Source organism: Lutra lutra, chromosome 5 (genome assembly GCF_902655055.1).
Source record: "Lutra lutra chromosome 5, mLutLut1.2, whole genome shotgun sequence".
Lineage (NCBI taxonomy): Eukaryota > Metazoa > Chordata > Mammalia > Carnivora > Mustelidae > Lutra > Lutra lutra.
The window spans coordinates 163040992-163064259 of record NC_062282.1 but is presented as its reverse complement, the minus strand read 5'-3'; the positions used below and the strand labels follow the sequence as shown (position 1 = coordinate 163064259).

At 62.4% G+C, this 23268-nt stretch overlaps 1 protein-coding gene across 4 annotated transcripts; it reads right to left on the bottom strand.

Moving 5' to 3' along the window:
* Positions 1-266: 266 nt before the first annotated feature.
* Positions 267-22116, bottom strand: WNT9A (Wnt family member 9A). 4 transcript variants are annotated; one of them, XM_047730867.1, is made up of 5 exons: positions 21894-22020; positions 9516-9737; positions 5130-5386; positions 3658-3920; positions 267-2269 (listed from the first exon to the last, which is right to left on the bottom strand). In XM_047730867.1, exons 3-5 carry the CDS (start codon positions 5269-5271, stop codon positions 1787-1789), a joined length of 888 nt encoding a protein of 295 aa, XP_047586823.1. In that variant the 5' UTR covers positions 5272-5386; positions 9516-9737; positions 21894-22020; the 3' UTR covers positions 267-1786. The 4 variants fall into 4 exon arrangements, with proteins under 4 accessions (XP_047586823.1, XP_047586824.1, XP_047586822.1 ...); XM_047730868.1 differs by lacking the exon at positions 21894-22020 and adding an exon at positions 13309-14162; XM_047730866.1 differs by lacking the exon at positions 9516-9737 and having other exon boundaries at positions 3670-3920; positions 21894-22116.
* Between the last annotated feature and the right edge of the window lie 1152 nt (positions 22117-23268).

Here is a 23268-nt window from a genome sequence, read left to right as displayed (position 1 = left end):
ACCATACATACACACATTTACATACAACACTCGCTCCCACGCACATGGACACACACCACATATGTACCACACATGCACATCTTCATGTACACACATAACACACTCTCACACATGCGTGAACACACAGCCACACATGAACCACCCACATGTTCACACGCCCACACAAATGCACACATAACCACACACACACATGCACACATTTGCACACACACATGCTCACCCATGTGCATGCACACACAACCACATATGCATCATACACGCACATGTACTCACACAACACACACATGCATGCACACCAGCACATATGCACCCATGTGCTCACAGGCACACTCATGCACACACATAACATGTGTCACACACGTGCACACAACACACACACAGACATGCAGGTGCCTTCATGCACACGTACACTTCACATGCACGTGCGCATTCATGCACATATATACATTCGTGCCCACATGCACACACACTCAAACCAAACCAGATCAGTGTAGTCCATCTGTTTTCCTTTCCTGCAAAGACAATAGCATGGCCAAGGAGAACAGCCTGCGGCTTGCCAAATCCTAGCCCCGGATTGTCACCATCCACTGCCTTCTCCTGCAGTAACACAAAGCAAGCTATGAAAGGACCCCTCCCAGGGGCTATCCTTTCCCCTCTGCCATGCCCACCTCTGCAGGGAGGGCAGACCATCCTTGGCCACCCGTGGCCTCCAAACCTACATAGGAAGGCCTGGAGTGCAGGGCTGAATGCCCGAAGTCGCCCAGAGCAGGGTCCGCCCAACTCCCAGGACAGTCTCACCAGGGGCAGCAAGCCTGGCTACAGACACCTGGCTCCCAGAAGCCTTGAAGGCAGTGGCCAGACACAACCTGCTTTACTACTTGAAAAACAACAACAGCAACATCCCTCTTGATTTAGTGGTTTCAAACAACAAAGCAGATCAGGCAAAGAGGTTAGCAGGGGACACCGAGGGGAGGGAGGAAAGGGGCCTTCCAGACCGGGCTCTGCCAGGAGTAGGGGGAGCCACAGCCTGAGACAGGGCAGGGATGGACAAGTAATAATTATATATTAGTTAAATAAAAATAATTTAAAAGTCACCGCTATCACTCCCGAGAGAAGCGCTCCATGTAAGAAGGGACCGCAGGGAACCCCTCCGCCCCCGCACACCTGGGTGGCTGGGCTGTCTCTCTCCTAGTGGTTTGACTCTCTAAGCCAGTGCTGGAGCAGGACAGCCCACAGGCAGCCGCACAGGGACCCTGTGTGGTCACAAAGGTGCACCTGCTGATCCTCCGAGGGAGCCCAGAGCAGGGAGGGTCTTCGCTCTGCAGGAACTGGCCTCTTAGGGATGGACAGAGTTTGGAAAGCATTGTACAACGCTCTCAGGTCAGGGGGTGGGGGCGGACAAAGGGGATGCAGGGGCCAGACCAGGGCCACTCCCCACCTCTGGGTCTCTGGAGGGGGGACAAAGGGCAGAGACAGCCAAGTCAGCCAATGTCTGGGCTCCCGCCACCATGTGCCAAGTGTGTTGAGGGCTGCAACCCATGGGCTCTGCCCCTGCAGTTGCAGACCCCTCACCCGGCACGCACAACCTCCACCCTGCAGCAGCTGGGCCCGGCCAGACCGGGGGCTCAGCCCCTGCAGGTGTAGACACCCCCGTGCTGCACACACAGCCTCTACGCTACAGCAGCCGGGCTGGGCCTGACGGGGGCTCAGCCCCTGCAAGTGCAGACCCCCAGTGCTGCACGCACAGCCTCTACCCTGCACCAGCCAGGCCGGCCGGACCGGGAGCTCAGCCCTTGCAGGTGTAGACCTCCTCACGCTGTGTGCACTGCCTACACTCCACGTAGCAGCACCAGCGAACCTGGCACTGGCAGGGCCGTGTCACCACCCGACTCTGTGTATTGTGGCCACGCCCACAGCAGATGCTCTCACAGTTCTTCTCCCTGTGGCACCTGCGACCTGCGGTCCCCGGAGAGAAGCGGCTGGCCAGGCAGAAGCTGGGCGAGTCATCCAGGTGCACGAGCTCCGGCGTGCGGGGCAGCGGGTCGCTGCCGCCTGTCCCTGCCGCCCGGCCCCGAGGTGGAGAGATGGCACCGGCTTCACCGGTGGCTTCATTGGTGGTGCTGCCCACCTTGAGTGCCGTCTCGTACTTGTGTTTTAGGCGTTTGCCCACCTCGTGGAAAGGCGCCAGCTGCCGCCAGCATGTCCGCACGGTGCAGGAGCCCGATACTCCGTGGCACTTGCATGTGGTCTCCACCCCAGCCTTGATTACCTGGGGGGGGGGGGGCGGGAAGGGAGCTGGGCATGAGGGCCACACTGTGAAGCCAGGAACAGCCCCTGCAGATGACCAGCTCCCCTAGACCCAACCCCACCTGGGGGACCACCAGGCTCCCCAGCTCATGTGTCTGTCTGTCCCTCTCTCTCCAAGCCACAGGTGGCCCAGGACAGAAGTCCTCCATCCTGTGCTATGACCTCCAGAGTGGAGGCCTCCTGTGCAGACAGTCCCTCCCTGCATCCAGGGCTGCCCTCTGCAGGGGCTGAGCATGCCACCCCTGTCACCCTGATAGCAACACCGCCCCAGAACCTCCCAGTCTGGTGTCAGCAGCCTGCTTCCTGCAGAAGGGAGGACACATGAGTTAGCTTGCCCACCTGGTAGAACTGGCCACTAGATCCTCTGGGTTGGCCCCAGAGAGGAGGAGCAGCACCCCTACCTCCACATGTGCACACGCGTGTGCGCACACACACACACACACGCACGCACGGTTGCCCGGAGTGGCCTCCTGCCTGACCACCCACACTGGGGTCTCTGGCAGCAGAGAGGGGAGGCCCTCCCCAGTGGGGCCTATCCTGAGACAGGCCAGAGCTCCCACGCTACCCCCAGGGAGGGCTGGTGGGCTTGAGGGGGATTAGGAACGTAGCTGCCCTCTGGCCAGGCAATGCAAGAGTCACATTTAATGACACTTTGCTGAGAAACCCGGACAAATTTAATTAAAACGCTGCTTACCCAGGCCCCGCAGAGCTAATGGAGCACTTTCCATATCCTGACTTTTCATTAATAGCTTACAAAGGAGAGAACTCCAAAGAAAGAAGTAGCCTCGCCTTAGGGATTTAATCTGCTCCCACCCCTCTCCGGAGGGCAGAAGGAGGAACAAGGGCTCTGAAGAAAAAGGGGGAAATTGATTCTTTAATGAGCGCAGGACTCAGACCTCTGGTTTCTCAATAAAGAGAGGCTCAGAGCCGGGCTGGCTCTAATTACCTCACCCCTCCCAGGCTAGGGCTTCACATCCCAGGGGCTGCCTGGTGAGCACGTGGAGCCTCAAGGCCAGGCTGTACGGGACTACGGGGATGGGCATTCTGTCCCCAGGCCTCCTCCGCTGCTGTGGGCCCCTGGGGGCTGAGGGGCTATAGGGAGGGCAGAGGATCGTGGGAGCCAGGCACCCCCAGACCCAGCCTGCTGGCTGCCGGCTGGCTGCCCACAGCCCCCAGAAGGGCCCAACCCGACCTTACAGCCCAACCCCCATCCCAGTTAAGAACGCAGCTGCAGCTAGTCATCCCTGTAAGACCAGAAGCCTCCTGGGCAGGAACACTTGAGAGCCCCCGAGGCCGCAGTCCCGCGCCCCAAACCCCCCTCCACACCCCTCCGCGCCCCACCCCGCTTGCCTTCACACCCACGAGGTTGTTGTGGAAGTCCACGCGGGCTCTCAGATCTTTGCTCGACCGCCGGCCCAGGAACTCCTTGACGAACTTGCTGCTGTACTTGAGGTTGTCCCCACAGCCCCCCCACTGCCAGGCCTCACGGTTCTCCAGGTCTGGAGCCTCGTCACAGGTGCAGCGCTCCATGCGGCCGGCGCTGCACGCCTTCGCCAGGGCGTGCGTCAGGCCCGCCGAGGAGATGGCATAGAGGAAGGCGGTCTCCTTGAAGCCTGGGGGGCGGGTGGGGACGCAGGGACCTTAGGGCCTGTGAGGTCATGGGAGCACCCCCACCTGACCCAGGTGTGGCCGAACCGCAGCAGGTCAGCTGGAGCCCTGAACCCTGAGCACAAGCAGGGTGCATGGAAAGGGTCCTCGCTGGCGTTCACCTTGGCTGGGGGCGTACCTGCCTGGACTGCCTTGCACACCTGCAGGGAGGAGGCACTCCCATGTGCCCCGGCCCAGAGTGGGGTGGAGAGAGGATTCAAAGCACGTGGAGACCTAGGCTCTACGCAGGGACCAGCGACCTCGTCCTTCTGGGTCTCCCACCCACCAGACTGGCTGCGGGCCTTGGAGAGCCCCGTCCTGCCTGCCCTGGGCCTCAGGTCCCCAGTTTTTAAATGAGGCTGTTGAGAAGCTCCAATCAGAATCCCAAGGACACAGGAGAAAGAAGGCTCTATCCTCAGGTCACCAGCTGGACCTCTGCCCCTCCTGCCCAGCCGCTGGGCGTCAGTCACCACCAAGTGGCAAGAGTCATCAAAGCTGCCAAAGCTGCCCAAAGGCCTCCTGCTGCCAGCAACTGGTCCCCGAGAAGGGGCTCGGCTAGAGGCGGGGTAGGAACCGGGCAGGGTAGGGTTAGGGGTTGGCCAGGCGGGAGGGGCAGGCCAGGTGGAGAAGGCTAGAGGGGGCCGTTTGGGGAAGGAGTGGGGCCAGGCGGGAGGGGCGGGGCAGGTGGAGGAGGCTGAAGGGGGCGGGGCAGGGAGGCGGGGGAGGAGGCTAGAGGGGGCGGGGCAGAGCGGGGCCAGGAGGAAGGGGCTGGGCAGGTGAAGGAGGCTAAAGGGGGTAGGGAGGGGGAGGCGGGGGGCGGGGGGGGGGGGGGGGGCTAGGTGGGGTGTGGTGGGGAAAAGGGGCGTGGGCAGGCAGGAGGGGCGGGGTAGGAGATGGACTCCGCACATCTGGAAGCAGGGCGGAGCAGGACAGAGGAGCCAGACCGGAGGAGCAGGGCAGAAGAGGGCCTAGCGGCAGGTACATGGGGTCAGGAGGAGGGAGGGATGGGTCAGGATGGAAGGGCGAATCAAGTGGAGGAGCAGCCGTTAGGGAGCGGGGCAGGAGGACAGTCAAGCCCTGCCATGTCCTCACCACACCCCCAGGTTCCCTGGGGCCAGCCAGAGGCACAGAGGCCCCGGGGACATCCTGCTACGGAGCGCCTTTCGCGCACTCACCCCGCTTGAGCAGGCTGGCCCGGTAGCGGCCCTCCAATGTACAGTTCCAGCGCTCGAACCGGAACTGGTACTGGCACTCCAGCGCGCTCATGCTGACCGCCTCCACCAGCGTCTCAGCCACGCCTGGGTCTCTGCGGCACATGCGTCTCTGCTTGCGCTCCAGCTTCAGCCGGTCACACGCCTTGTAGTGTGCCTGGGCGGCGGCCTCAGGCTCCAAGGTCAGTGGGAGAATGGTCAGGGGCTCACTGCCTGTCAGCCTGGGCACAGAGAAGCTAGGGTGAGGGCCGCCACGCGCACACACACACACACACACACACACACACACAGGATGTGCTCCAAGGGCCAGGAGGGGTGCAGCAGCCCAGGCCACAAGGGAACCACATCCAACACACCCACCTGCTCTTCTGCCTGCTTACCCAGTTGGACTGTGCACGCTCCAGGACCCCCACCCTCTGCCGACCCCAGATGCAATGGCCCAGACCCATCACAGCCCTGAAGCCTCTTGGAGAGGGTCTCTGGCAGCCTGTTCAGAGGCCCCTGCAGGTCCCAGTGGGGCCTCCCGGAACTCCTGGGCCACTGAGCACCTCCCAGTGGAACCCAGGCCATCTCCTGGTTCTCCTGCAGCCCCGCCTCTCTCCTGTGAGCCAGTCACATGCTCTCAGGCTCCTCCAAGCCTTGTGCTTCATCCAGGGATGGACTGATCCTGACCTCCCATTGGTGCTCTGACCCACAGATCTCAGTGGTCCCCCACAGGTGACACCACATCTGGGCTCCAGGCACACCCCTGCCCAGCCCCGGCCAGACCCTTAACCCTCAGGAGGGATGGGTGCCCAGCTAGACCCTCCCCCAACATGAGCATCACAGGAAACAAGCCCCCCCATCCCAGCCGGTCAACCTGGAGCAGCCAGGGGTGCCAGGCATTCCCTGACACTTAACCCCACACGGTGCTCCATCCCTCCTCCTGCTGCACCTCTAAAGCCCCTCAGGGGCATGGTTGCCACTGGGCAGGCTCCCAAAGGCTTTCTACAGCTCCCTCCAACCCCAGCCTGCAGCAGACCAGGGCCTGTGGCACACCACAGCAGCAACCCTGCAGGCTGGGCTCCTGGCTTCCAAAGCCCCTCCATTCTGGGCTAGGCCTAGGGTTTGGAGTCAGGAGCAGGGAGGCAGGTGGGAGAGACACACACACCGTGAAGGTGGAAGCCACAAAGGCAGGCCTGAAGGCAGTGATGGACACAGAGGGAAAGGCCAATGTCTCCCACCCTCTTCACACTCAGATGCAGTGTGCACCCTGAGAAGACCCACCCCAGGCTTTGGCCCTGCTCCCCAGGGGTGCTCTGAGCCAATGTGAGCACCACATTGTGGCACCAGTGAGCTCTGAGGGGTTGAGCAGAAAGCTGCAGGGGAGCGGAGTTCCAGCTGGCCCTGGAGACTAGAGTGTTGGTGAGAAGAACCCAAGACGGGTTCCTGCAGACCCTGCAGAACACATGGCTTGGAGGTCCAGCTGCTGCACCATGACCAGCATGGGTGTGGGCTGAAGGAAAAGCTCCAAAAGTCCCCAAGGCATGGGCAGGCCTCATGTGGGCAGCAAGGCCTTCGGGAAGAACGTGTCTGTGAGCTCAGAGCTAGGACACTGGGCTGGAAAGCAGCTGGTAAGGGAGGAGGCAGTGACCTGCACCCCCAGTTCCCATCCCAGGGTTTGGGCTTCATGCCCAAGGGCACAGGGATGCAGGAGGGGTCCACATCAGGCAGCATGGTAGGCCTTCAGGCCCGCTGGAGCTCAGACAGCCTCAAAGACAGGGACAGCTGCTGAGCTGGGCCAGGGGCAGGCAGAGGCCTGAGGACCCGCAACAGAGGCTGGAAGAGCCACTCTCCCCACACAAAGGCAGCTCACATGGGTGAGACTCGTCCTCAGACAGGAATGTCAACAGCTGTGCTCAGACCACTGCCGCTGTGCATCGGGAGAGCCCTAGCCTACAAGCTGCCCGTCCCCCAGACTAACTCTCCGAGGTTAGCCAGCCCTAGGCTGGCAGCAAGACAGTCCTGCAAGGCCCCCCCGGGGGCACCTGGGGCTGTGCTGGTTAAGGCAGGGTGGGTGTGGACAAGTGGAGGGGGTGACCCTGTGCCCCAACCGCACCCAACCTCATGGCCCGTGTCCATACCCCATGCCCAGGGACAGCCCGCATCCACACCGCAAGCCCAGGGACAGCCTGAGTCCATACCACACGCCTGGGGACAGCCCACGTCCACACCACAAGCCCGGGGATAGCCCACGTCCACACCACATGCCCAGGGACAGCCGGCATCCACACTGAGGCCGGCCTCTGCCCCAGGCCCCCCTCACTCCTGCGGTGTGCTCCACCAAGGGTACCCCCGGGCTACAGTGACAGAGGACAGAACCACATGGAGGTGGTGGTGGTAAGCAGGCAGACGGTACACAGGGTACGGGGAATGGGGTGGCGCCCAGGACCAAAACCCAAACGCAGACGGGAGCCTACAGGAGTGTAGGGGAAGGAAAGAGGTTCACAGAGCGCTCAGAGCAGGGTATGCTCTGTGAGGGAGGCTCCGGCAGTACACCTGACCTTCTCCAAGAGCAGGGGATTCAGGGAAATGCTGCAACTGGGATCCCAGACCCGGAGCCAACTTCCTTCCTGTGTGTGAGTGTGCATTTCCAAGGGGTGGTGCACCTGCCCATGGGGTACACACAGTGGCTTCCCAGAAGGGATTGCAAGCCTCCCCCCACCTCAGAAACACAACGTCAAGCCAGTGGGATTTTTCCCTCCTCATAGGAGTACAGATTGGGACTGTTGTGCGCACGAGAAGAGATATTCCCCCACGGCCAAAATTCTGGACTAAACGTTTCCAAAGCTCACCTACCAATGCTCTTTCTGGAATTACAGGCTACAGACAGATCTCTGTAACCCACAGAAACCCATGTCGCTTCCACAGTGCCCGCCGCTGGCCATTACATGAGATCCCCGGAGGCGGGAGCTTAGGGCCTGGCGAAACAGATGGGCCCTCTGTTCCGTGGAGTCCTTGCAGGGGCCAGAAAGTCCCAGCCGGCTGCCCCGGGGGCTTGTGGGCACGGGTCAGCCCTGGACCCAGGAAGCCTGAGGCAGAAGAGGCACCCTCCTGTTCCCAAGGCCTGTGAGCTTGTCACGGGTACGTAGGACCATGTGGCCTGTTCCAAACAGCAGCGCTTCGCATACAACCCCTCGGCCCCACATGTCAGACTGTGGCGGCCATTGTCTGACCGCGGGCCCACGTCTGGAGGCTGCACCTTCCAGCCCGGAGAACGCCCCTGCCCAGCTGCCCACCCCACACCAGCACACCTGACCCCATCCAAAACAGATGCTTCCCCGCCCCTGGCCATCTGGCCCAGGACGGGCAGGAAGACAGGCACACAGGTAGCATGCAGAGGAGCACAGCCTGGGTAGGCCACCCACAGACAACAGCCCCTCAGTGGACGGGCAGCAGGACCCTCCCGTCCCCGCCCCATCCAGCTGCCCTCGGCCAGTGTGGGGCCATTCCCAGGATGGCATCCCAAGCAGGTCTAAGAGGCAGCCCAGCGGCTTGGGACAGGTATTTTTAAAAGACCCGGTGTTACACGTCACTCATGAATGGCTGAATGCTGCATCAAGGACTAATGATGTACTCCAGGGGCGAGCGGGACAGAATGATAAAAAAGAGAAAAGATTAATAAATTTGGCTATATCAGAAGTAAAGAAAAACCAAAGACAGAGTGATGGAGGGGGAGCCGGGCAGCAGGGCTGGTAACGCAGCCCTCCCTCCAGTACCTGCGAACCTTCCTGCGAGCTCCGAGGACAGTGCTCGGATTCCTGCAGTGACCGCGCAGGCACAAACCTATCCAGACAGCCTGGGGTTCCCCTCGCAGCGTGTCCCCATAAACGCAAGTTCCGTCCTGCACAACTTCCTTCTGCACGTGCCCCTTCTTCCACTGCACTTGGAAACCTGCATCTGCTGAAGTGATACAGCTGCCTTCTCCTCAACGACAGTACACCTGCACTCTGTCCATGGGAGCCAGCATCCACATTCCAGGTGGGGCAGCACCCAGGGGGTCCTGGCTCCACACTGCCCTGCAATGTCACCACGGCCTCACAGCAGCTACTCTGGGCTTTGCCCTGGGCCGGTGGTTCACAACCTGCTGTGTGACCGGGGCCTGTCCTGAGGGCACAAGCTGGCTCTGCACTGGCTCAGAGGTCCTGGCGCCCACCAAGGCCCATGCTGGCCGGGGGTCCCAGAGCCCGCCCAAGGCTCACGCTCCCTAGAGGTCAAGGCTCATACCCACCACGGGTTTTCTGCAGAGCTACAGTGAGTCTATGGCAGTCCCTCCTACCACTCTCCCGGCTCTTCGGGCCGATTCCGCACCTGTGGTCCGCCCCATGCTAGTCAGTGCCAGATTCCAGGAGAGATGATGTGTCACCCACAGAAGTGAGACCAGTCGGATGGTGACTGGCCTTCGCGCATGCGCTGCGCCCATGCCGTGATCACCTCCGATGGTCTTCAGATGTGCTGTGACCTGCTGTGTGGTCTTCTGAGACACAGAGCTGCTTTCGTCCTCTTCTTTCCCAGGCCGTCCTACTTGCCTTCCTGCCACAGTGAGGGCCTTGTGAGCCACAATGCAGTGGTCCAACAGTGCCCCGTCCCTGGCCCTGCAGCGCCATCCAGTGAGCTTCTGGGCAGGTGGGAGCCATGTGGGACAGAAACATGGGCGCCAGTCCTGGGAGCAGGGACCCTGCCCCCTCCCTCACCCCCACTGCCCAAACTCACGTCTCTGCCTCCCAGACCCAGCCAGAGGGAGACACGGACACCCTGCAGGTGGGCGAAACACCAGAGGCCAGAGCCGGGGAATGTGCCCTATTGTCATAGGACAGACCCACTCCCATCCTGCCTGAGGGATCACGTGGCATCATGTGGGTTCAGATTAGTGTGGCAGCGGGCATCCCTGTCTGACTCCTGGTCTTAAAAGGGAAGCTCTGGGGCACCTGGGTGGCTCAGTGGGTTAAGCCGCTGCCTTCGGTTCGGGTCATGATCTCAGGGTCCTGGGATCAAGTCCCGCATCGGGCTCTCTGCTCAGCAGGGAGCCTGCTTCCCTCTCTCTCTCTGCCTGCCTCTCTGCCTACTTGTGATCTCTGTCTGTCAAATAAATAAATAAAATCTTAAAAAAAAAAAAAAGGGAAGCTCTGGTCCACTCACCAACAAGACTGAGGTTGGCTGGCTATCTTCTGGGCCACCCCACAGCAGGTTAAAGGAGCCGCCTCTGCTTTCTGTTCGCTATGAGCTTTCCAAAACATACAAGCCGATGTCGAAGGTCATTAGATGGGGTCCCTGCCTCTACTGGCACGGGATTTTTCCACTTTAATCTGCTAAAACAAGGAATTCCATTCCCTTGCCTTCCCGAGGCCAGATACCCGTGTGCCTCAGCCGGGAGGGGCTTGGCCTTCCTCTGTGCAGCTAGCCATAACCCCAGAATGTCGTGTCTCGGCCTTTCGCATCTGTGTTTGTAATTTTCTCTTCCGTGCTCATCCTGCCGGGGGTCAGTGCCTCAGAGAGAATTCGTTTGTTAAACCGCCTAGAAGACTGGTCAGATTAGAATCACATCTTCTTAACTTCTCGGTAGAACTCGGCATGAAGCCTGACCTTTTCTGGAAAAGATCTCCCTTCTGATCTGATTACTCTTCTTTCTTTTCTTTTTCCTTCTCTTTTCCAAGCAGCTTTATTGAGATATAATTCCCATGGCGTAAAATCACCCATTTAAGGTCTACAGTTCAGGGGTTTGCCGTATATTCTCAGATATGTGCAAACATGGCCATGGCCGATTTTAGGGCATTTCATGGTCTCAAAATGACATGCACCCCTTTAGCTCCTGGTCCCAGCCCCTGGCCAGCACTAATCCACTTTGTCTCTGAGGTCTGCCTGCCCTGCACATTCCGCACCCAGGGAACGAGATGGAGTGTGGTCTTCTGTGACAGCGCCCTCAAACCGAGAACACCCTGTTTTCGGAGAGCACCCGTCTGCTGAATGTGGGTGCCTCACTCCCTTGCACATCAGATGCTACCCCAGTGCGTGGGCACACTGTGTGACGCTCAGCCATGCTCCAGGCCTGCCCTGAAGTCATCCACACACCTCTGTGCAGGCACGTCTGCAGCTCCCATGGGCGATCGCCCCATCCAGCTCGTCAGGTCTGCCCATGAGGGGACCCCTTCGTCTCTAACACAAGGGGGTTGTTTCCTCACTTCTCCGTCCTTCCTTCTGCTTTCTCTGGGTTTAGCTCCCTGCTCTTTGCCTCAATCTGTGACCTACAGTTGCTGAGGGCTTCCAGGCTCCTCTGCACTTCTCAAATATGCATTTCCTCAAATTCCTCAAATATACTCCTACGGCACCTGCCTCAAAATCAGATCACTGTGTGGAGCCTGGGTCACAGCCCAGGGGTCACCGTGCAGAGTCCGGGTCACAGCTCAGGTCACCATGCAGACCCGGGGTCAGAGCCCAGGGGTTACCATGCAGAGCCCAGGTCACAGTGCAGGGGTCACCTTGCAGAGTCCAGGTCACAGCCCAGGGGTCACAATGCAGAGCCCAGGTTACAGCTCAGGTCACTGTGCTGGTCGGGGTCAGAGCCCAGGTCACAGCCCAGGGGTTACCATGCAGAGCGTGGGTCACAGCTCAGGTTGCCGTGCAGACCTCAGGTCACCATGCAGAGCTCAGGTCACAGCCCAGGGGTCACCATGCAGAGCCCGGGTCACAGCTCAGGTCACTGTGCAGAGCCTAGGTCACAGCACGGGCCACCGTGCCAAGCTCAGGTCATCGTGCAGACCCTGGGGCACAGCGCAGGGGTCACCACGCAGAGCCCGAGTCACAACTCAGGTCACCATGCAGAGCCCAGGTCATGGCTCAGGTTACCATGCAGACCCTGGGGCATGACTCAGGCGTCACCATGCAGCATGTTGGTCACAGTCAGGGGTCACCATGCAGGCCCCGGGTCACAGCTCAGGTCACCATGCAGAGTCCTGGTCATGGCTCAGGTCACCGTGCAGACCCCAGGTCATGGTCAGGTTGCCATGCAGTCCCCAGGTCATGGCTCAGGTCACCGTGCAGACCCTGGGGCACGGCTCAGGGGTCACTGTGCATTGTGTCCGTCACAGTCAGAGGTCATCGTGCAGAGCCCAGGTCATGGCTCAGGTCACCGTGCAGAGCCCGGGTCATGGTCAGGTCACCGTGCAGACCCCAGGTCACGGTCAGATTGCCGTGCAGAGCCTGGGTCATGGTCAGGTCACCGTGTAGAGCCCAAGTCACAGACCAGGTGGTCGTGCAGAGCCTGGGTCATGGTCAGGTCACAGTCAGATCACCATGCAGACCCCAGGTCACAGTCAGGTCACCGTGCAGAGCCCAGGTCACAGCTCAGGTCACTGTGCAGAGCCCAGGTCATGGCTCAGGACACCATGCAGAGCCCGGGTCATGGTCAGGTCACCGTGCAGACCCCAGGTCACAGTCAGGTTGCCGTGCAGAGCCCGGGTCATGGTCAGGTCACCGTGTAGAGCCCAGGTCACAGACCAGGTCATCGTGCAGAGTTTGGGTCACAGTCAGGTCACGGTGCAGAGCCTGGGTCATGGTCAGTTCACTGTGGAGACCCCGGTCACAGTCAGGTCACGTGCAGAGCCCAGGTCACCGACCAGGTGGCCATGCAGGGCCTGGATCATGGCGCATCTTTCTGCATCCTTTCTCTAGCTTTGCTCTCTGCCTTACAGTCCACTGAGTTGGTGTGTTGTGTCTCCATCCTCCTGCGTTCTCTATGCTGATGTCTTGTCTGTCTCTCCTGGACCCAGTGATTAGACCTACAACCCCACTGCAACCCAGATGCACTCAGCCACACAGCGGGGGTGTGCCCTCCACTGTCTGCTGGGCCTGCCCGCTCTGTTTCTGTCCCTCCCGTCCTGCCTCATGTTGGATTGTTTCTTGCTATCCCACCTCTGCCCCACAGTCTGAAGTGGCATGTTTCCACATCCTCCATGGCTGCCTCACAGGAACGCGTCTGGGAGGCATCCCCTAGCAGGTCCCCAGCCAGCCATGCTGTAGCCCGTGGCCAGGCAGCCCCGTCCTGAGAGATCATCTGTGTGTGTTTGCCCAGCCTCTGCTCTTACAGTGCTTCGTTTCAGGGTCTCACCAGTCTGGTTCTGGATGTTCTGGTATGATTTCTGCGTTTTCTGCTCGGGGCTCCTCGGGGCCTCCCGAATCCTGTAGGTGCCGCTGATCAATTCTGAGAATTGCAGAAAATGCTCAGCTCGGCCATTGTCTTCAGATGGGAGCCCTGTCCATGCGTCCCCAAGTCTGGCCCCTAGCCTCCGTGGAGGCGTGGAGGCACCCCACGGGCCACGCTTGGGGTAACCCTCTGCTGCCCCATCTTCCAACCTCACTTGTGCTCTTCAGCTATTTCTAATCTGCTTTCAAATGGACCAACAACTCACTCATTGCCCGCAGTTCCACTCGGTTTTTCCAAACCTGCTGGGTCAGTTTTGCGGTCTCTTACTCCTTGCAGAAATTACAGGCTTATCTCAACTCCAGAAAGAACAGCACAGCAAGAACCTGCATTTGGCCTGTGACACTCAGCTCACAGGTGTGCGGCCATTCCTGAGGCCCACAGGGGCATCTCCATGCATGCCCACCCACCCACGACCCCTGAATCGGGCTGGTCACTGAATGCAAGAGGCAGAAGTGAAGGCCCCCAAATTCATACCCTCTGGGAGTATGGAATGCACCCTGTTTGTGGGTGTCATTAAGGTAAGGATCCTGGGCACAGCCGCCCCAGACTAGGTTCTGTGACCAGCCCACAGCACCTCTGAGGAGACCCCACCCCGGTCTCCCCGGGAGTGAAAAGAACCCAGGCAGGAGAGGCACAGCCACGTCGAGGAGCCCGTGTCCCTCCGTGAGCCAGGCCAGAGACCGCCATGCGTGGCGGCCTGGGGATGGAGATGTCCTTGTCCTCAGGCCCAGACGGCCTAGGCCCCAGAGCTCTTGCTCCTTCCCACTCTGCAGCAGGGACAGATTCCAAGAGCCCTTCCTCCTGCCAACAGACCCGGCTACCCCAAGGGCCATCCTGCCCACAAAGCCAGCTCCCTGGGCTGGGTGGAGGGAGTAGAGGCCAGAGTTCCAGAAGCCACAGCACCCTGCCAAGGAAACCTCAGCCCCACCAGACGGCATTTAATTTCTGTGTGAATCTAATTCAAAACAAATTCCAGTGCAGAGAAACTGGTTGTGAGATTAACCCTCCATCCTCCTGAGTGCTGGCCGATCTCCTCACCAAGCATGCAGGATGCGGAGCTGCAGACACCACCAGAGGCTGGGCCCTCCCTGTGGGCTCCACAGTCAGCGGGGGCCCAGACACGCCGAGGAGGATGCAGGGACCACGGGCCATGGCGAGCAAGGTGAGAGGGCGACCCAGTGGCAACGACAGGCCAAGCAACCCTGTGTCTGTGACAGCTGTCACCTCCGTCAGCTGGGAGAGCCCGGGCCCCGACATTCCAGGGTACCCCCTCCCTGCTCCCTCATGGACGGGCTGTGTCCATGCAGCTGTAGCAAACCTCCAGATTGAGTGTTTCTGGGGAGCTCCTGGCTCAGGCTGGGCCAGCTCGGGGGTCAGCCGGCAGACACAGGACTCAGCCACACCCAACAAAATCCAACGCACAAGGCCTGATGTCTGCGAGTCCAACCCCAGGCCCAGCAAACCCCCGGACCCCAGACCCAGCAAACACCCTGGGACCCCAGGGCCAGCAAACACCCTGGGATCCCAGGCCCTGGAGGCTGCTGGCCAATAGGCCTCTTTCTGAAGCAGGGGGTGGGATGCCATGGGCACCCAGGGGAGCTGAATGGGACCCCAGATTCACGGACAGTGAGGGGAGAAGACGGGGAGCTGTGGCCTCACAGAGGAACAGGAGCAGTGGACTGCATGGCCCCAATGTCTCACCGACAGCACAGGTCCCTGCGAGTTGTCATGGGGAGGGACAGGCAGGATGTGGGGCAGGCGGGAGCTGGAGAAGCCGCCAGGAGTGTCACCCCATGACCACCTCTCACACACCCAGCTTGGACAGGGATCCCAGGACAGACACTGGGACAGCCCAGACGGACGTCCCGCCCCGGGGTGGCCTGGGGCAGCTGCAGCGACTCCCTCTGTCCAGGAGGAAGCTGGCTCTGACGTGCTCTGATCTGGGAGCCCCCGGCGGCCTCTCGTCCTGGGCCAGACCACTTCCCTGGCTGCGTCTACCTCAGGTATCGCTAAGAAAAACAAACGCAGCTTGAGGCTTGCCGTTTTCCATTCCCTCGTCCGGCTGCTGGTCCCGAGGAGCCGGGCCTGCCAGCTGGGCAGCCGGGTTTCCTCCTGCGGCCAGGGGCACCAGGCCAGCCAGGAACCTCGCTGGGAGGGGCAGGGGAGGACGGTGGGCCAGGCCCATGGGTCACGGAGCTGGGCGGCCAGCACGCCACCCAGGTCGGCGCTGCCGTCCCGGGCAGGCCCCTGCCCAGCCCACCTGCCTCCCACCCAGCCCACGGTGCTCCTTCCTGGGGGGCCCCTGCCCAGCCCACCCGCCCCCTGCCTAGCTTACAATGTTCTTTCCTGGGGGACCCCTGCCGAGCCCACCTGCCCCCCCACCCAGCCCACCCTGGGAGGCCCCTGCAGGAAGACACTGCTGTTCACACCCAGCTGGGGCCACAGGCCCCCACCTCCTGCACCCATACCAGATGTGCCCCCAAGCCCTCCACCCATATCCCTGCCCTGGGAGCTCCAGAGGGGTCCTCTACCCCTCAACACACGCCCTCAAAACCCCCGTCTGACAGGCCAGACGGCAGGGTGGGGCGGGTGCAGCTGGGCAAGTAAGGGCCTGGGGTGAGAAGGGGGCTAGCCAGCTTGGCAAAGGAGCCAGCAGACCCCACACAGGGCTCCCGAGTCCAGAGTGAGGGAGCAGAGGAACAACAGGATCCCCCATGGGCCTTAGACACACCAGCCCAGGGCAGCTTGGAGGAGAGCTCTGGGCTCACTAGAGGTAGACGGCAGGTAGGCCACGGCTGGCTTTCTGGAGGAGGGGTCAGCTGGGACCAACCCTGGACCAGGGGGGAGGCTGACAGCCCACCAGAGGCATGCTGACAGCCATGGGTCCAGCCTCACCCACGTACCAGACAACCAGGCCTCCCAGAAACCCAGCCATCCTGCTGAGCCAGGCAGGGCCCTACAAGGGCACCCGCACTGCCCACTGGGACAATGCACAAAGGGAGCCCATGCCCTCCAGGATTAAGTGGGCCTGATGCTGGCCCTGCTGACAGGTGTCATGTTTCTGCGGCCAGGAAAACCAAGCCAGGCCCCTTATCGGCTCATCTCAGTCCCACGGGAGGAATCGCGTGCGTGCATTCTTTTCCAGGAGAAAAGCTACCCACACACTTCTCCTTTTGTCCTCTACATGGGCGGGGGGGGGGGGGGGGCGCCCTGGGGCAGTCAGCAAGTGGCGCCCTGGGCCAGGGCCACCCTGGGAGCCCAGACAGGGTCCTGCCGGTGCTCTGAGCTCTGGAGTTGGGTCCCAGCCACAGTGGCAAGGACTGGGGCGAGATTAGGCCAGCTGTCCCCCCGTCCAGACAGCTGCCGGCTGTGGTAGGACATCTGCTCCCACAGCTGAGGGGGGCCAGGTGGCCGTGGCTTCCTCCTCACCTCAGGCTCTCCATGAAGCCTCAGGAGGCCTCCAGCCCAGGGGCCTGGTCTAGGCTGCGGCCGAGCACCTGCTCCTACTTGCTTCTGTGCTGGTGGGGGGTGGGGCACCAGCCAGGAGGACAGGGAGGAGGGACAGTCTCTACCAAGCAGAGAGAGGGGGCACGTCTCCATCCTTGCCTACCTGCTCCCTCCACCCGCCTCCCCACGTCTGTCAGGGCTCAGGTCCAGGCCTCTCCATGCTCTCCCTCCCTACCTCACATTCCCCCTTGCACCACTCTGAGGGCTCCCCACAGGGCCACTCTCCCTGCTGGCCACCCAGCTGCCCTGAACACTGCGGAGAAGGAGAAGGCCCTCGCCTGGACCTGCACTCCCCCTCAGCTCCTGCTGCAGGCCCACACTCCTCCAGAGCCCCAGGAGCTCTCCACAGTGTCCCCAGCAAACACTGGACCTGAGGCCTCACAGGGCTGCTCCCAGCAGCACGTGTGTGCTGAGGACAGCATCTGCCCAGACTGCTAAGGCTCCCTCAGCTCACTGTTCCACCACCCACCAGGGGGTCCCTGGGGACACCTTCCCTTCTGCTGGTGCCTCCCCAGCCCCACTGCAAGAGTCTTACCTCCCTCACTGGGAGCCTGAGCCCCCAGCCCCCCACAGGCCACCATGCCCAGGCTGCCTCCTCCAGCCCTGGAGCCCCTCCCCCCTTCTCCTCCAGGGACCAGCAGGCTCCCCTCCACTCCGGGCCACAAAGGACGTGCAGCCAGGCCCCAGGCTTATACAGCGGGCTCCCCACACCCCGGAACTGACCCCACATGCACAGCCACCCCCATTAGACAGCAGTGCCTGAGGGCAGGGCCAGGGATGCCTCCTGTGCAAGTGCCCTAGAGCCCCTGACCAGGCCTCCAGACCGGGCCCCAGCAAGCAGATGGCCTCCTGCTCCACACAGTCATGCTGAGGCCCAAGTCGGAGGATGATGCACTGGGAAGGCTCACACTAGTCGCCTGTGCACGCAGCCCTGGGAGACACACTTCCAGCTTGTGGCTCAGCCTGTCCGCTGTCCGAGAATAGATCCACATAAATAAAGAGCTCTTACAAATCAGCACAAAGACCCACAACCCAGCCAAAAGCTGGGCCCAGAAATGGAGCAGAGATTTCTGCAGAGAAGAGCTACAGATGAACATGTCGCCAGTCAGCAGGGAAGGGCAAACCCATCATGGAAGGGCACGGTGAGATGCCACCCTATGCCCACAGAACAGCTAGAATAAAAAGCAAAAACAAACCCAAAGCCAGAGACAACGAGAGCTGACGGCTTTGTAGAGAAACTGGACCGCTGCTGCAGGGCTGGTGGGCATGCATGACGGCAGCCAAACTGTGTCCTGGGTTCTTGGAAACAGAGACAGTCACCACCAGACCCGGAATTCCACCTCTCAGGATCACCACACAGGAAAGCATGTCCACCAATGCTCATGGCAGCATGACAAGGACCTGACCGTGGGACTCAGCCAGGCATCCGTCAACAGAGGCCCGGAAGAAAGAGATGGTTCTGCGCCCACACAGTCGGACACCCAGGCACAAAGGGAAAGGCACACGGGCGCACGCTATGACATGGACGGGTGCTGGCTGACATGAGCCAGCCACGAATGCCACAGGCTGTAGGACTCCGCTTATGCACCATGTCCAGAACAGGCAAACCCACAGAGACAGAAAGTGGCTTAGCGGTTGCCGGGGGCAGGGTGGGGGCAGGATGTGAGGTTTCTGGGGTGATGGAACACTCTGGAATGAGATAGTGGTGCTGGCCACACCCCTTGCAGAGGGACCAGAAACCACAACTGCATTCCCTAACAGGGTGCACTGATGGGATAGGAGTTCTGTTTCAATCACAGACAGAACGGGGGCCTGGAGCACCAGAGCTGCCTTTCAGACTGACTCCGAGTGCCCCCCCAACCCCGCACTGATATCTGGCCTGGCTGGGGGGTCCCTCCGTGGCCACGCCTGCTGCAGCCTCCTCCAGACAGACCTCTTCCCCAATCCAGCCCGCAAAGTTTCCCATAGAAGGTGGGGTGCTGGGACCAATCCCAAGAAAGGGTCTCAGGGCTCATGATAGCCTTTCCTAGTTCTCGGGCGGTGACTGATGTTGGAAGACTGAGGCCTCTGCCCCCCCATCCCCACCCCCTGCAGGCAGCCCCTGGAGGCAAGTGTAGCGGCTTGGGTGCCTCTGCTGGGGCTGGCTTGGCACAAGTGGGATCTCTAAGCAAAGGGACCTGTGGGACCCACTCTGCGGGACCCAGCCTCTGGCTCCATGCTTGGGCGAGTTGCAGGGCACCTCTCCCTGGGTTCAGGGACCCCCTTCCTGAGCAGACATTCAGCCTCCACAGACACCCCTCCCTCCCTTGGCTGCTTTTGCTCCCCTCTAATACCAGAGGCAGGGCGGGTGCAGGCCAAGCTTTCAGCCCACCCAGGTCCACAGGGCATGGGGAGGTGGGGGCCTGAGTCTGTTTCCCAAACTCGCCAGACCTCGGGCCAGCCCCTTGCTGCAGGGAGCCAGGCAACCCCTCCTTCCAGGAGGGCATCAGGCCAAGCTGTCTAGGCCCCTGGAGAACCAGATGGAAACGCCACCTGCTAATCACACCGCCAAGAAGCAGGGCCAGGCCCTGGAGGAAGAGGGAAGAGCCCCTTCCCCATGGCCAGGCAGCGGCCTAGAGGGTCTTGCCTAGTGGCCAGAGGCTGAGAGGGCAACAGGAGCAGGGCGGCTTGAGTTGCAGCCTCTGTGAGGGGGCAGGGAGGGCTCCCACCGCCCACGTGACACCGCCCCCCACAAGCCCAGGCCAGCCTCTCTCGGTTTCTGGGTTGTAACAGGAGCTGCTCGGCCTGCTGGGGAGCCTCCGTGCCAGGCAGAGCTTTCGGAGAGGGGGAAGGGAGAAGGAGGGCCTGAATCCCAGGTCCCAGCTCCTTCCTCCTGCTCCTTCTGCACTCCAGGTTGGGAGGGAAGCCCCCAGTCCCAGCCCTGCCCTGCCCACCTTGGCCATCTCCTTCCCCCAGCCCTCCAGCTCCTGCCACTTTGCTAGGCCAGGAGGAAGGGCCCCAGACCAGAAGGGCTGGACCTCCACACACAGACCGGTTCCGAGCACATCTTGTCCCCTCCTCTATTTCTGGGTCTGGTTCCACCTTGGGGATCCCCTCCCAAGGCGTTTGCTGGGTAAGGACCCCTCCAGCACCGGGTTCCTGCCCTTCACCCGGCCAGCTGGCACCAGGCCAGCCCCTGCTCCAGGATCTCTGTCCATCACACGGATCCCAGCTCCCCTGCCTGGTGCCGGCAGTGGACTGGTCCCTGGGGCAGCAGGTCTGCCTCCTGTGCTCTGCACAGGACAGCCTTTGGGGCCAAAGTGCTGGGCCAGAGAGCTGGCCAAAGAGGTCCCAGGAGCACCAAGCCCTCCCTGCATTCCCCTGCACGCCCACTAGTTGCAGGACAGACCTCGACGACTTCCCCAGAGGGGCAAAGCCCCTCTGCTGCCCGAGGTGAGGGTGGGGGTGGGGTGTTAGCAGCCAAGGAGCCAGGACCCACGACCTCTACCTCCCCTCTGTGGGCTGGCAGCAGGCAGACCCACAGAGCAGACAAGCCAGGGTGTGTCTGAGGCCTGGTGAGCAGACCCGAGGCTGGGCCGGCAGAGCAGGAAGGCACAGCTGGCTGACAGGCTGCCGTGACTCACCGTGGACCTGCGGCCAGACGGCCATCCTCTGACCCTCCCTCTGCCCGCGAGGGCGAGGCGAAGCCTGCACAGATGGCGTACAGGGGCGTGCCAGCCTCAGCACAGCCCAGGCCCCAGGCAGGGCTGGGCCCACAGCCGGAGCCAGGAGAGGGCAGCCGGGTGGGGTCTCCAGGGAAAGGAGACACGGAGCTGACCCTGGAAGACGACCCAGGAGAAAGGAACAGAAGGAGAAAGGGGGGAAAGAAAAACACAAAGGGAAAGTTTCCCATGAAAATATTTTATTTTCTTTGAGAACAGGATACACCTGCAGGGCTCCTCGCCCAGTGGCCTCTCCCCGCCCTGGCGGTGGCATATTTCTGGACCAACGGGGCCCTCTGCCGGCCAGCCGCTGCGCGACGGCGCCGGGGCCAGGGGTGAGGGAACAGGTGACGGGCAGAGGGCCGCGGCCAGGAGCGGCCCCGGGGAGCCCAGGGCAGGGGCCAGGGCTCGGGGCTGGGCCTTGGCTCCCCGGGGCGGCGCCTGGGCGGCGGGAGCGGAGGCTGAGGGGCCTAGAGGACTGTTTGCGCGGAGCCAGCCCAGACTTCGGGGTGCCCATCTGCGTGACACAGCCAGAGAGGGTCTCCCAAGGGCTCTGGGCTGGACATCCCAGATCTAGGAGACAGGGACGAGGAAGGCCAGAAAAGAACGGCGGGGAGCGACGCGCCGAAACCACGCAAACTGCTACTACAGAGAGCGGAGAGCACGCGGGGCAGCTACCCCTGAGACCGCGGGGGACCGCGTTCACAGCCCCCGCCGGGCCCTGCGCTCTAGGCCTGGTCTCACAGAAGCGCTCCCGCGGGCCGGAGCCAGAGCGGGCATAAGAAGCAAAGCTCAAGAAAAATAAATTCCTCCAGCTTGGGTTCCCCCCCCCCTTTGGGGCTCAGTGCAAGGAACATCTGGATTTTGTACGTATTTTTTTGTTGTTGTTAAATTAACTTCTCGAGGAGAGAAAGGAGGGGTAAGCTGCAAGGGTGGGTAGGGACGGGGGGAGGCTCCAGCCGTTCCCCTAGAACTCGGCGGCCTAACAGAGCTCCCGGACCAGACTTGGTCCCCGAGCTCCAGGGAGCTCCGCTCACGGGCGCGTCGCGACGACGACGACTCCGGGGTCACGGAGGACCACGGCCCCGTGCCAGCCCGTCGGGGACGCCGGTCCCTCTCCCCACGCAGCGCCGCGAGGACACTGACCCGTGGACGGAGCGACGCGCATGCCGCCAACAGCGCCCGGCACCCCGCGGCCCGCGCACCTGGGCCGCCCGCCCCGCGTCCCATCTCCGCGCCGCCCGCCCGCCCGCCCGCCCGCCGGGCCGCCGAGGCACCTACCCGAAGTAGGCGGCCGAGGGGCGCAGCGCGGCGAGCAGCAGCGTCAGCGCGAAGGCCGCGGCCAGCCAGCGCGCCAGCAGGGGCCCATCCAGCATCTTGCCGCGCCTCGGCGGCTGACCATCGCGCTCCCGGCCCCGCGCAGGGTGCCCCGCGGCCGCCGCCCTCTTATAGCGCCCGGAGCCCCGGGCCGGGGGCGGGGCGCCGGCCAGCTGGGCCCGGCCCGCCCGCGCCCAAGGAGGGGTCACGCCGGCGCCGGGGGCGGGCCGAAACCCGAGCCGAGCGCGCCGCCGGGCCGCGCAGCCTCCCGGCCCTTCGGGTGTCGGGGCGCGCCCCGCGCCTGGAGGCGGGGCGCGTTGGGGGCGGGAGGAGTGGGGAGTAGGGGGAGTAGGGACGGGGCAGGGGCGGAGCGCTGGTCCCGAGCCGGGGCGGCCGGGGTGGGAGGGACGCGGGGCGGCCACGGGGGCGGGGCTGGAGGCGGGCTGGGGGCTCACGGAGGGCTGGGGCGGGGCCGGGGCGGAGCGTTGGCTCCCAGCTGCCCGCCGGGTTGGGGGGACCCGGGGCGGCCGCGGGGGCGGAGCCAGGGGCCCGTGGGGCCCGGGGGCGGGGCCGGGGCGGAGCTCGAGGCCGGGACGAGCGGCGGTGAGCCCTGGAGGACCCAGGGTCAGCCTCAGCGGAAGCGCGCTGGCCCGCTCCCCTGGGAGTTGGCGTGGACAGGGAGACCCCGCAACAGGTGATACCCGCGCTCTTAGTGAAGCCAGATCGCTCGGGAAACCGGCCGGAGGGCCACTCCTTCCCGGGACTGAGGCGACCTGGCCAGCGGAGGGCAAAGGCTGATTCGCTTGACCTTTTGGGACCTCTGTCTCCCCATCCTTATTAAATCGAGGGAGGTGAGGTAGAGGCTGAGGTCACTGCCAGCGCCGACGCTCGAGCGACCCCCGTTCTCAGGGCCTCTGCACAGGGGCGGCTGGGAGAAGCGGGCTCGGGAGACCAAAGGGGCCTGGCGTGGCCAGAGGCGGGAGGAGCAGTGGGGGACGCGGAGGAGAGAAGGCACAGAATCCGCTGCTGAAACAAGATGGTGTCAGAGAACCCAAAATCGAATGAAACAGACACACGATTGGGTTCGAGGAGAACCAGCTAAAAGGCCCCTGGGTCACCTGTAGGGCGCAGGCTGCGGTGTAGGGTCCTACGAAGGGCCAGCCTCCAGGTAACATCGAAGACCCCTCGGACTAGCCAGGCCTTGAGCCTCAAGGGAGACCCCACCTCCCCACCAGCTTCTCTGAACCCGGAGGAGCCCTGGATCTGGGGTACAGTGGCCCTGGATCTGGGGGTCTGAGCACCTCCAAAGGCAGGCTGGTGGGCTTTGAGAATTTAGCAC